Genomic DNA, 13,260 nt, shown 5'->3' on the forward strand with positions numbered 1-13,260 from the left:
AGAGAGAGAGAGAGAGAGAGAGACAGAAATAGGGCATGTCAAAATGGCCAGATCTAAACAGATAAGTGGAAGTCAAAGTACAACGGAGCAAGAGATATTACACTGCGTAAACATTTAGCAAGACCTGGGAAGGCCAGCAGTTACAAGTCATGCTGCCAGAGGAAAACACTGTGGCTCCCGACTGTTGCCCTCTTTACTCAGACTTAGCAGTACCACACCCAGAGCCAGAGTCGTACTGGAAAGAAATCTCTGCAAAGATATCCGATGGCAGAGCTATTGTGCACAGGAAACAGCTTTCATCCTAACAGTGTGTCTGGGAATGACGAATTTACCTTTGTATGTCATAAAATTATCTATAAAATAACTTCAGATTACCATTAACTTTGTTAACATCACCCTCATACTTGTGTGGGCTGATCTCAAACAGAATACAGAGCCACTATAGCAGCGGGGTTGATCTTTAGTTTGACAACTACAGAGTCAAATGGCTCATCTATAATGCAGCATCCCCAGTGGCCTTTGCAGAAAGCATTGCAGCATCACAAGACCACAGGAGAACAAGAATGAAACCAAAAGCAAATTCATGGCACAGGTCAGTGTGAAGAGCCGATTGCCTCTTTAAAAGCAGGAAACACCTTCAGTGCAGCTGTGGATGGTAAAATTTGACGTTCACATTTTAGTGTCCCTTGGTTATCAGGGCTAGACGAGATTCAATTTACAATCTAGGTCATGCTGGAAATGCCAAGGCCTACAAGTGCCTTGCCTTATCTCCCTGGCAAATGCTGTATGCCTGTTCTGCTGTAGAAAACAGACGGCCAGTGTGGAAATGCTTTAGTGGCATCATAGATGAATTATGGACAGACAGGTTCAGATTAAAGTTATTATCAAGTCCATCTATCTAGCATGTCGAGCTAGGGGAAAAACTCCACCGGGCTGCAGTCTGTCAGAGCTGTAAAGTGAAGTATGAAGGTAGGAAAAAAAACACTTCCTGAGGTGAGTGTAGTCATCAGAGATAGACCGCAGCCTTACTTATAGGCCTTACACTCTATTAGCTGTTTTTCCATGCACTTCCATACAACTGCTGTTGCTTTAAAATAAAAGTTGATGAAACTAGGGTGGCTTTTGTTGTGAATGTTGCCCCTAAACATGGATTGTCAACTAAAAAATGCCTCTAAAACATTGTCTGTTTAACAATGGACAAGTTATAAATATGTAATATGGATCATGGAACATGAAAGAGTATCCCATTGGCTGTATACAAAGATGGACAGGCCCTCTTTGACGTCAGCCATGACATGAGCCATGAGCAAGTATTTCTTAAGAACTATTTTTAAGCTCACTGAAGGTCACTCTTGCTGGGCGGTTCCTGGCCCCACCTAACTCCCGGTTAACTTTAAAAACGTCAAAGTGTTGGAAGACTGAGTGGAGCTGAGACGGTCTGGCAATGCCAAAGCAGGCAGCTGGGAACCCAAGACGGCAGCCACACCCCAAATTATGCATAACCTTTCTGATTACAGAAAAATTCACACCCCGCTTTTAAACATATATTAAATGATGGCTGACTCATATTTGGAGACCACCCAAGTGGTCATTTGGCTTCTGTGTTGGCTTGATTAGAGAGCATCAGCATCTTCCAATTGCATACCAAGGAATTTCTCAAAAAGCCTTCATTGTAAAAACCTCCCTTTAGTAATCTTGTAAACTCCTAACTGACACAAAGCAGGATATCAGATGAGTAAGATGTAACTTCAAATACCTGACATCATCATGTCAGGATTCCTGAAAGCCCCGTTGACTAGATTAAGCATCAGCTGACTGGAAGAATAAATCTCATCTTTCGTATTAACGCTGAAAATGTTCAAGTCATGGTCAGAATGCCTCGAGATGCAGGAACGTCCTCATCTGTGCGAGAGTGTGAGCACTGCATCTCGTTTTTCTTTGTGTTAAACAGGCGTTTAACTCTACAAACTTTGTATAAGGTTATAAAAACAATTTAACATTTAGGCCAGTGCAAACCCCTCAGGCAGTCGCCGCGAGTTTCACAGAAAACCGGAGCCAATAGAGATGATTTAAAATCCCATTAAAGTATTGATCCTGGTCAGTAAGTAAACCATGGCTATAGACATTCCATACAAGCCAGGCATCTGACAGCGGCCATCACAGAATACTATATGAATTAATATGGAGTATTGACGTTGGATATTGATCGGTTCGTGGAGCTGTGACATGCATAGATGAGAGGAGGTGAGGGATGTAGGACTGCCGCAGAAACAAGCGTGTGTTCAACGTCACGATCCCTCACCGAATGCTGCATTTATAAAGACATTTAAGAGAGAAAATCCACTGAGATTAGGCCCAGTGTAATACGTAATGATCTTAAAATAGACACATCAAACACTCTCAAAGCAGCCATGAAGCACGATGGTTTCAGTAATTTGAATTTATTGTGAAAAGCTGCAGCACTATCCTAATTTGGAGCTTGTGTTTGGTCTAACAGCATGGATGAATAAAATGAAGCTCAGTGTACTTTTTGCCCTGAATCTCCAGACTGTTATTAGATTATATAGACATTCTTGATATTGGAAACAGCAGCTGACTCAACAATCTCACTTCAGTGTCCTTTTCATATTTCATATTAAATTTAATCAGGAGAAAATGTGACTAGATGAATCTAGATGAAAAAGTACATTCAATGGTATATTCACTGCATGTATGTAAATCAAATAATTTTTTTTAATGGTTTTCATGGTTTAATACATACCTCTTACACACAGCTAACTCCTTAATCTCAGAGTATACATGTATATTTAAAACAGTTTAACAATCTACTAAAATAAAATCCACTGTAGATGTCTGTGTATCATTTAATGTGCTGTAGAGCTAAGACTTAGCTTAGCATAAGCACTGGAAGAAGCTAAACATCTACAAGTTTAATAAATCCCAAGATATACAATCTGATCATTCAATAAATATTTTTTTTATCTTTAATTAATTGTCTTCTTGTTTGTAGTTCGATATTTGTAGTTCGATATTTGTATCAACTACAGTGCTTTAAAGCCAAGCGTTAGCTTAGCTTAAAGACTGGAAGCAAGGAGAAACAGCTAGCTGCCCAGTGTTGTTAAATCTGCCTTATAGTATCTCTAAAACTCACAAATATGCATGTTTGTCAGTGGCTTGCTTAACTAGTGCTGAAATTAAACTTTAAAATAAAATTTTTTTGCATTTATGAGTACCATTTTTAGCAACCATGAAGACAATTAGCTTTTAGTATTTATGCTAGGCTAAATAAACAACCACCTGACATGAGAATTGCATTGTTTTTCTCAATTTTGCTCTCACAATTTCCAAAAACTCTTGCTTTAATAAGAATTTTTTTAGGAATGTTATATGTCTGATAATTGGTGTGAATATGGTCATGCTGGTGGGAAACACCCAAATAAAATGTCTCACATCCCATTAAAAATTACTGAAGGACTCAATGCAGTTCCCTGCACGGTAAATTGGGAGTGGCATAATGGCTTTTATCCTGTCTTATCAATGCCAGTAACACTACGAGACGGTAATGGTGGGCCTCTAATCCGATCTATGTGACAGCTGCAATTGATTGGCTGATTGATGGGGTAAGGGATGCACAAGAGGGAGGATGGAGAAGGCAAAAAACGCCGGCAGCCGTCAGGAAATTATGCCACTGCCGGGACGACCCGGTGACCCCTAAAGCGAGCCCTAATGGCAGAGAGGATGCTAGTTTTCTACTTGGAAGAGTTTATCACATCAAAAAGCTCCCATCTTTTAGACTGGAGTGATGTTAAAATAGCAGAATCGAGTGAAGAACAAGGTTATGAGGGCCTAAGTGCTTGTAAAAACTTCTCAAGAATTTGTCTCTGATCGTCATTTTCACAACACACTGTTTTTTGAAAGCTTTATGATGTAATCGCACTTTTAGTTCATCTCCACCCCCAACCAGTTCCCACCAACCCACACTGAAACATATTCCTGCAGGGTCAGAAGGGGTGCTTTCTGAAGATGAAAGAGAAAGCACAAGAGATGGAGTGTGAGTGAGAAAAAAAAAGAGTCCAAGTCAGAGAGGGAAGAGAAGGAATACCTCTGGCAAAAATGCAAGAAAGCGGGGGGGAAGGGAGGGAAAAGTGGATGTAGGACAAGAGAGTGGAAGCACAGAGCCGATAGAAACTGTAGACACATTTTATCAGGGAGCAAATCTAAAACAGAGGCTTAAAATTAGGAAGAAACAAAAACTGCTCACCTTAACACCATGGCCGACATCGTCCAGTACATTGTAGTCAATGGGCTTCCTGATGTACCTGACTGGCCGCTCCATATTGGCCGGCGCTATGATCTTATGAGTCCTAGCCGTGTTCTTGTTCGTGGTCAGGATCCCGATCTCCCGCCTGGCAACCTTCTCTTTATGGATGTCCACCGTCTGTAAATGACACAGTGAGGACAGAAGAGGGGGGATGTGATTGATGTCCCAGTGGGAAAAAAACAAAACAAAACAACAACATAGATGTGCAGTGCAACAGGAACCCCTGGGATCGAATGAACTCGTCAAACAGCAGCCTGTGAAGGTTTAATTAAATCATGAGGTTGTGCTTTTCATCACTGGGGTCTTAATCCTTTTACAACAGCCGGTGCACACATAGTAAAATCGATTGCGGTACGAACCAGGCCCCGCATGTAATAACGACGGAAGCATGTGTATCTGAACATTTCTGGTTCATGAATGAATGGTGGGAATCAGTTTAGTTTCCCCAAATCAAGATATAAAAAGGACATAATTATTTCATTTCCTATGCATGGGACAAATGCATTATTTATGCTTCCGTGGACCAAGACGATTTTCTTGAAATTGTACTATTGTTTTATCAATCATCCAGTCCCAGTCTTCTTCATAAGGCTGGCTTCAAAGTTGTTCATACATACTTTGTGCACACAAGGTATCAAGGTGCGGATAACATAAGAATTACAAATTTTGGCGGACACAGATGTTTTCTTCTCTGCACGACGATGTTAATCACAAAACGTTACCAACAACTGCTTCAATCACAACATCTCCCATCAAGCCAAAAGGGGCCCAGGAGCAGCTGCCCTTCCTCTGACAGATGAAAGGCTGCAATGTCTGCTGAGGGCAGACCAGTAAAACGATGGTCTCTCAAAGGGGGGGGGGGGGGGGGGGGGAGAAGTCGCCGACCAGCGCCAACAGAGGATTCCTTTCATGCCACAGTGATGTGGAGCTGGACTGAGCTCTGACGCTTTATTCTACACTGCTTCACTGTACGGCCGACTTCAAGCATCACTCATCCCAGAGTCGAGGGAATCAAAAAACACTCTGGTTGGCTTGCATGTAGTCCAGAACAGCAAAGCCGAGCTGACATCTCTGGACAATATCAAACCTATGTTTAAACTGCGACAGTAATGAGACATTTTCCTGAGAGCTGACAATGAACTCCAGTATCTATTAAGAATGATGCAAAGCAGAATCTTGCAGGACGAGTGAGGGTATAAGATAGTGGATTGTTGGAAATGACAGAAAAAAAAGGGGAATCAATATTTCATAACAGGGAAAGTTGCTCATACATAATTGCTCCCACGGAGACTTCCCATACAAAGGGGAAACATCCGTTCTGTTCCAGTGCTCTGCTGTGTCTGTTTGAATTAAGAGAGATGACAGAGAGTTGACTGCAGTTATCTTTTTTAACCTGAGCTCGGCTGCCAGAGCACCAGAGGCTCTTAATTTAGAAAAAAAAGAAGCAAAGTGGCAAACTCTTCCCAGAACAAACCACAAATGCTTAATCTTAGTGGAGCTCAACTCCACGGACAGCTCGCCGATAATATGCAAATTCCAAGTCGTCATATATCGCGATCGTCTGGAAACAACTGGGCCAAAATCAAATCAGTGTATCTCGCTTGCATTTGAAGGGAAAGAGATTGGGTTCAGTGGTTGACTATGATGGACCCAGACAGATAAATCCAGGAAGTGGAGGCACAGCCTCAATTAATCAAGACCGGTTTCACTTCCAAAACAAAGCATTAACTTCTTTATCGCAACACGCTGACCTTTCTATTGATTATAAAGAAGCAGTGGAGGTCAGAGGCATGGGAACCACAGGAAGAAGCTATTTCTAAACAAGAGAACTGTCCCCTTATCAGAGAGTAGGAGGTGGGCAAACATCATCGCAGCTGTCAATGGGGAGGAAGTGAGAAGGCAGCATGGTGTAAGTTCATGTCCTTCCTGTATGCCGAGAAAAATAGCCTCTGCTCTAGAAGCACAGGCTGATGTTACACAATTGTTAACAGGGGGGTGAATCTGAAACCACCTACTTTAGCAAACTTCCGCACAGCGAGGGCCTGCACCCTGTCGAGAGCGCATTGCTAATCCACTGACTGGAGTCCAAAGAATATTAAAAGTATCCGACAAAAATGAGAAGAATGAGAAGAATTGCACATTCTAGCTTGGACCCACTTCGCCTGGCCCAGTGGGGAACTTCAGTCTGAGCAATGGCTACTTAATAGCCAGTCTCATCCCATGAGGCTTCTCACTGGCTTTCCGACTGGCACTAAAAGGTGTTTACTCGATCCCAGTGGTCCATCTGTTGGGTGGAAAGAGACTTAACTCTAAATACATCTTGCCAAACTGAAAGGTGGGTGAATCACATGTGTTCTTAACCACTGTCACCCATATGTTTAAGGCCTGCGGCTGTTTTCCCAGAACACTGAGCAGTTTTGGCTGTGGTGTTTGGCTTATCCATCAGCAACAGGCTTTTAGAATTGAAAGTGCCCACATTTCTTGCTGTCTTCATTTTCCCCTCATCACCTCCTTTACTTCAAGTTCTTCCTCTGCTTCCTTTTTTTATTTAATTTCTCTTTATTCCTTTAATTTTTGCATCCAAGTCCTCCTACACAGAGAGAAGAGCCACCCACCTCTGAGGATCGAGGTTGCACACCAGAACCACTGCCAGTCCTCCACGCATTTTAACCAGACTTCAGAGAGTTTTTCCCATTTTGGGATACGAGTGAGTCAGCACAGCGTTTGCCACAACGATAGATCTCTCGTTGCGTTGTTAGTAGCAACAAGTGCTTAAATATTTACGATTTATTTATTTCTCTCCAAGCTCAGTTGTTGCCTTTTTGGTTAAGGCTGCACTTGGAAAGCTAGCAGCTCCAAAATGGGACACGGGCTCAGCTGTTTTAAATGTTTGAACTTCAGCACCCAGAAATCTAATGACGTGACGCTGTGTCTCACAATAAAAAAAACATGTCATTGTCAAACATGGCAGTTCGGAGAGTAATATTTAAAACGTCTCACAAAAATCTACTGTAGTCTTTAATTTAATTTAAGCATAACATAATTGTATAAAACAGCCAGGGATGGTACATTCTTCTGCTTAACAGCTGCAATTTATAGCATATAAATATTCTGCCAAGTGCAAACGTTCTGATCTGACGGGGAGAAGCATTTCAGTAATGAGCTATACTGAGCTATACTGACTCAAGAACTTGGGAAAAGAGAACTTTTGTAGGTTATGAAAGTCATGCTGGGACACAGTATTCCTGTATCGGCTGGTCACGTAGCCTGACTGTCTTCTGCCGTAGTTTCTCTAGCTGACAAAACTGAATCTACTTTTTTGTGAAGCTCATTAATTTCAATTTGTTGCCCTTGTATTTGGCCACTGGAAGGAATATACTTAGCCATAAAGGTGGGCAATATGACAATATACAGTTTTTACTGTTTTCGCTCCTTAAAGATCGCTGGGTTTATTGGCCTGTTGTAGTTTTCAGTGCTGCAAATGTTGAGCAGCACTACTTTATATCTGCTGGGTTAGTTAACTCAGACAAGTAACCCTGATGCTTGTCAATGTCCCAATTGATCCTCTAGGAGTCTAGTCCTTTGGTTGAAGACCTGCTATCAGGGATTTTTTTGGCAGACATTAAGTAAATTTAAAAACTGTACTGTATTTTCATGAAATCCTGGTTTTGTTGACTTAGTAAATCTGAAAAAGCCACAGAATATAGGATGACCCTGATGATGGCAGAGTCATCCTATATTCTGTTTTTCTAACATACGCTTCTAAGAAGTAGACTTTCTGAAGTTAGGAAACCCTTTACTTTCGGTGGGAAGTTTACTTGAGATACAATTAATCCAGGGAGAGGAAAGAGCTCATCGCTTAAGTCTTCTCTCTTATATTAGTGAATCATGACACATGGCGAGCATTTTCCCTGCTGGGGTTTTGAGCTTGTCATCTGTGACGGCCATAATTCTTGTCTCTGGTTATTTTCTGGAGTCAAGACTTTGGGAGACATATGAACTCATTCCCAGGCATCTATGAATTTTATTTAAAACAGATTGTGCAAGCTTTCAGAACCTCCTGCAGGTCCAACTAGAAGGGCTAGGGCTGCCTATTTTGCACCACAAATGAGTCCTCTGCAGAAAGTGGTGCGCCATTGGTATGATTTCTTTACTCAGAAAGACTCTGATTTTAGGAACGCTTAACTGTCTAGTCTTAAAATCTTCTTCTCTTTACCAGGCGAAAGTGCAATGCTCAGACATGGGGGGATGGATGGAGTACTTGGGAAACAGGTCACACATTGACAGAATGCGTCCACGCAACATCAGCAAAGGGGCATAAATCCCTCAGTCCAGTGGCGCGGCCAATCAAGGGGCTGGGACCGGAATTTCAGAGCCTTGCGTAAACGTAACCTGACAACTTCCCAACAGACAAACACACACTGTTTTGGAGAGTGAGGTAAGTAGCAACTGAAGAGAAAGAAGAAGAAGAAAAAACATCTGTCGACTTTGATATGAAATTGGGACAGCCGGTTTCACTTCAGCGCAAGCTGGAGATAGAAGAGCCCTTTCAGCACTTTGGCAGACTGGCCGCGGGATGATATCCTCAGCAAAATGCCAGCTACGCACAAACACACGGACAAATATACAAAAAAAAAAAAAAAAAAGGAACGGGTGCACAATGTGTACAGTAGGCGTAGGAGGGTTGAGCTGGGTGCTTACACACAACAGGGGGAAAAGCCTACTACTAGACAAACACACCCCGCATACCGATGTGTCTATGTGTACGCGAGGCTCGCCAGACCAGACAAATGTGCCAATAGTTAATGACAGAGTTCAACTGTAGATGATTATAAGATTTAAAAAAAAAAAATGTTTCAGCAAACTAGCAACAAGATCTCTAGATCTTGTTCCTCTGCGCACATGCACGCGGAGTAGCACTGCTATGGTTTGCTGGCTAAGGACATGAGAACTATTTTTACTGCCATGAAATATCATAAATCAGAATTACAGATCATTTTGAAATAAGACGGAATAAAGGACGTTTTTGGCTGAGAGCTAAGATAAGCATGAATTTACAGCAGTTCAGGACTTGGACATCCTTCTTGTTCTGCGGGATTACGATGAGATAATGACTCTACAGCACACGTCTGTTAAACGTATTTGAACCGCAATTTCAGGCTTAGGGCGGATTGAGGATTTATCACAATGGTCAAAGGCGCTAACAGGTGAAGACGGCGTGATGAGGACATGAACATCTCTTCTTTTAGCTGTTATTTTTCCAGGAAAATTTGACCGACCGCAAAGGCTCTTTCTTGGTAAAGCCTTGCACACACACTATTACCCACGTACACCCCGAGAGAGGATATGAACAATTTGCAATGCTCAATGTGTTCCAGCCGTTATTTTATGATGAAGTGCTAGGAGTCCTCAAGAGGACCTTTTCTGCTGCGCCCACTTTCTCTCAACCTGCCTAGTCTGCTCCTGCTATCATCTTTTCCTGTATTTCCTGAAATAACTTAATGTTGCTTCTGCGAAATGTGGACACGGAAGAAACAAGAGCCTGTGGCCACAGAGGCTCATCTTTGTAGAGATGCTGGCATGCCTCCCTTTGGCTGCACTGAGTTCTGACTGTTCAACAGAAGGAAGAAGAGGAGAGTCGCAATTAAAGGGCTTGAATTTCTAGAAGGGACTAACCAATGCTGATCCTTTAGGAGTCATTATTAACGGCAGCGGCTTCAAAACCTTTTGGATTTTGAACGTACACATTGAAGAAATGCCTGCTTGCCGTGTTATTTGTGATAAACTGTGAACATAACCAAAGATTCCTGGATAGCTTCTCAGACTGGTTCATATTAATAGGGCTAAGTATCGAACCTGAGTGCTTTTAATTTATATGATTTAAAAACATTCTCGTACGGATGCCCTCAATTTAGATAAGATTGAAGTCATATAAATCCTTATAAAATGGCAAACTTGTTGTTTTTACTGGACTGCTACTGATATATAGATGACTGGGCCAATCAAGTTGCTGATATTGGCCTATCACGGATGTTGACGTGTAAGTTAGACACAGTTAGAGATAAAGACACATACGATAATTTAAAAATTGGGTTTAGTTCAGCAGAGCATCGCACAGATGGTAGTGCTAAAACCAAATGGTTTGTTAGTGGCAAGATGCTTTATAGTTGTGAAATATACTGACTGGAAAGCTAATAAGCTAATAGTTTCACTAGGTTTTACCTTTAGGTTTTTTGTACAGGTTATCGGTTTCCTCTGATCTCTGGTCTGTTTGGCACACCCTTCATGTTTATTAGAAAGTATTGATCCCAATAAACTCTCTGCCAAAATCATGAATAAATGTAGTTTGTGAAAGAACAAAGGTTTGTAGAAAAGAAGTACTACTTCTGTTACACAAATTAATCAGCTATCATGTTAACAAGGAAACTACGACATTTCAAATGATACTATCTCCTACATTTTAACTGTCCAGAGGTTGAATAATTGAAAACTAACCAGTATTTCAAAGACAAAGCAAAGATTAGCAAAAAAAAGTAACAGGGAATGCTGTAATTTGATGTTTCGCTTAAGAGACGTTTATTTCCTCCTTTGTTGTCAGTTATCTCATGACTCTTTCAGTTGATCTTGTGATTGTGGGCAAATCCCTTTAGGAACCACTGCTCTCCGGCACTTTGTCCTAGATTTGAACTAGTAAACTTCTGGTCACATGCCTGCTCCTGCCTCCAGGCTAACCCTTCTGTCCTCTGGTTCTCACTGCGTCCAGCCTCATCTGCAGCAGCTATGTTATCCAACACTCCCAGCTCTGCACTGAGCCAAAACGGCTGTGGAAGCAGAGAAAGTGCTTCCTTGTCTGGTCTCTTTCTCAGCGTGATTACATCCAGCACATCTGAAGCTCGTCATCTGCGGAGTCAAACAGTTGTCCAAAGGCTCTTCGCTGCAACACAGAGCACGTCTGAGCTTCTATGCACACCCTGAGCCAAACTATGAGGTCGACTGCGCCGTGGGGAGTTCTCAGTTTGGCAGCCTCTTCTTTGACATCCCTCAAAAACCAGATACATCTAACAACCCATGTGTGGTATGATAGAGCCAGAAGCGGAGGTTGCGAGGACTGGACAAGTGTGAAAGCTTGGAGATACAGTCTCTCCCACTCTCGCAGCACACCCCATTAAAAAGAGTCATGACGGCTTGCCAAGGTCGATGCTTTGTTTGCTAACACAGCACATATGGAAACACCTCGGTTGACTTTTGCCAATCTCACCTTGGGTTGCAGCCAGAGCAGCATTCTGTCTGAGTCCTGAAGTTTACATACCAGCTGAGAGTAAGCCCCTCTCATGCTTAGACTTACAACCAAATACAACTGAGATAACAAACACCTAAAGCCGAATCTTAACGACAAAGTGTTCTGTGAAGGAAAAGGTATTTCCTAATCAGTTTTGTTTATACGAAGCTGTCAAGTAATTCCCCTACATTAGGCTTAGACGGGGAGGAACTGCAGGACAGGGGTGTGATGATTAGATGGAGCTGCAGAGGGTTGTTAGGTGGGAAAGAATGCGCTGGTAATGATGATGGCGCTCTGCAGTGGTGGAAAAGGAAAAGCAGCAGAGGAAGTCACCACGAAGCACTGGAGCAGCTGATTCACTGCACAAACTCAGTCGCCAGTCATGTCGCATCACCACCCACTTCCCCTTTAACCTCTGTCCATGCAGGATAAAGTTATGACTGTCCGCACATTACACATCTAACGCCGCGGGAAGCATGTGACAGCAGCAGTCTCATACGGTGGTTGGTTTGAAGCTCTTCCAAGCTTCCTAGAATCCCAACTAATAGCAGCTCTTTCAGTTTCCCCTTTTAAATGACGAATACAGGCTACTGCCACTTGCTGGCATGGAGACTTACTCACCCTGATGGAGGTGTAGTATGCACCAGCTGGCCGTTTGTTGTAGTCTTTGTGGTTTGTGCCACACTGATGCAATGTCACAGTTGGCCGTTTATGCCAGTACTTATTTAATAACGGTTTCCAACTCTAAGCCTCTTTCTGAGACACCTGCTCAAAATAAATATATCTGAGCAGCTACAGCACTTATTTAGATATCTAAAACTGGACTATGTGTTATATTGTACAGACAAAACAGAGATCTGAAGATGTGAACCTCAGTGATTCACCAGATTAATGAAACTAATAATAGACGAATCATCATCTACTCTGTCTGAATTGAAGCCACTAGACTTTCTTTGAATGAAGAATTTTTGAATCCAGCATTTACCAGACTCATGCTAAATTCGTTTTTTCCAATACCAAAGCTATGCCACTGTCCCGAGGCAAGGGACCACACAAAGATCTGACCACACACACACACACACACTCATCACTATAGTCCATGGAAAAAGGAAAGATGTCAGTAGAGTAAGTGTAAATATCCAACGGTGAAAAATGAAAATATAAGCACCTCAAAAGCTTTTCACAGTGGGAGAGACCACCAGGAGAGAGAGACCAAGATACACAGCAAGCAGAGTGATCAGCAGGAAACACAAGGAGCTCAAAAACACACAGACATATAAGGCTTCATTGCCTGTTTGGATGAGAGCCATTCTTCCTCGATGGTAGGTCAGAAAGTCACAAATGCAGCACAGAGACACAACCAGAGACAAGTGTGTGTGTGTGGGGGGGTGCTTATTAAGACACAAGCAAGTGAAGTGTAATGGCATGCATATGTACATGTGAGGAATGAGAACTGGAATAAAAAAAATAACCAAAACAGTCATGTCAATGACACAGACTCCTAAGCTCAGATAAGAATATTGTGTAACTGTAGTAACAGCATCCGCACAGCTGTGGGAACCAACTGAGAGTGTTCGGTAGACATGCGTTTGTGTGTGTGCCAGCTGCTTTGCGCTGCTTCATCACAACGGTCACTGGGTTCAGTCTGCACGCGGGCCAG

At 42.3% G+C, this 13,260-nt stretch overlaps 1 protein-coding gene across 8 annotated transcripts in view; it reads right to left on the minus strand.

Moving 5' to 3' along the window:
• abi1a (abl-interactor 1a) overlaps positions 1-13,260 on the minus strand; it is a 46,856-nt gene that overhangs the window by 15,214 nt on the left and 18,382 nt on the right. For all 8 annotated transcript variants that reach the window (XM_084566301.1, XM_084566308.1, XM_084566302.1 and 5 more), the window contains exon 3: positions 4,262-4,438. In XM_084566301.1, the coding sequence (XP_084422427.1) occupies positions 4,262-4,438 (177 nt within the window). The remainder of the gene's footprint in view (positions 1-4,261; positions 4,439-13,260) is intronic.

Source organism: Chelon labrosus, assembly GCF_963514085.1.
Source record: "Chelon labrosus genome assembly, chromosome: 18".
NCBI classification, from domain to species: domain Eukaryota; kingdom Metazoa; phylum Chordata; class Actinopteri; order Mugiliformes; family Mugilidae; genus Chelon; species Chelon labrosus.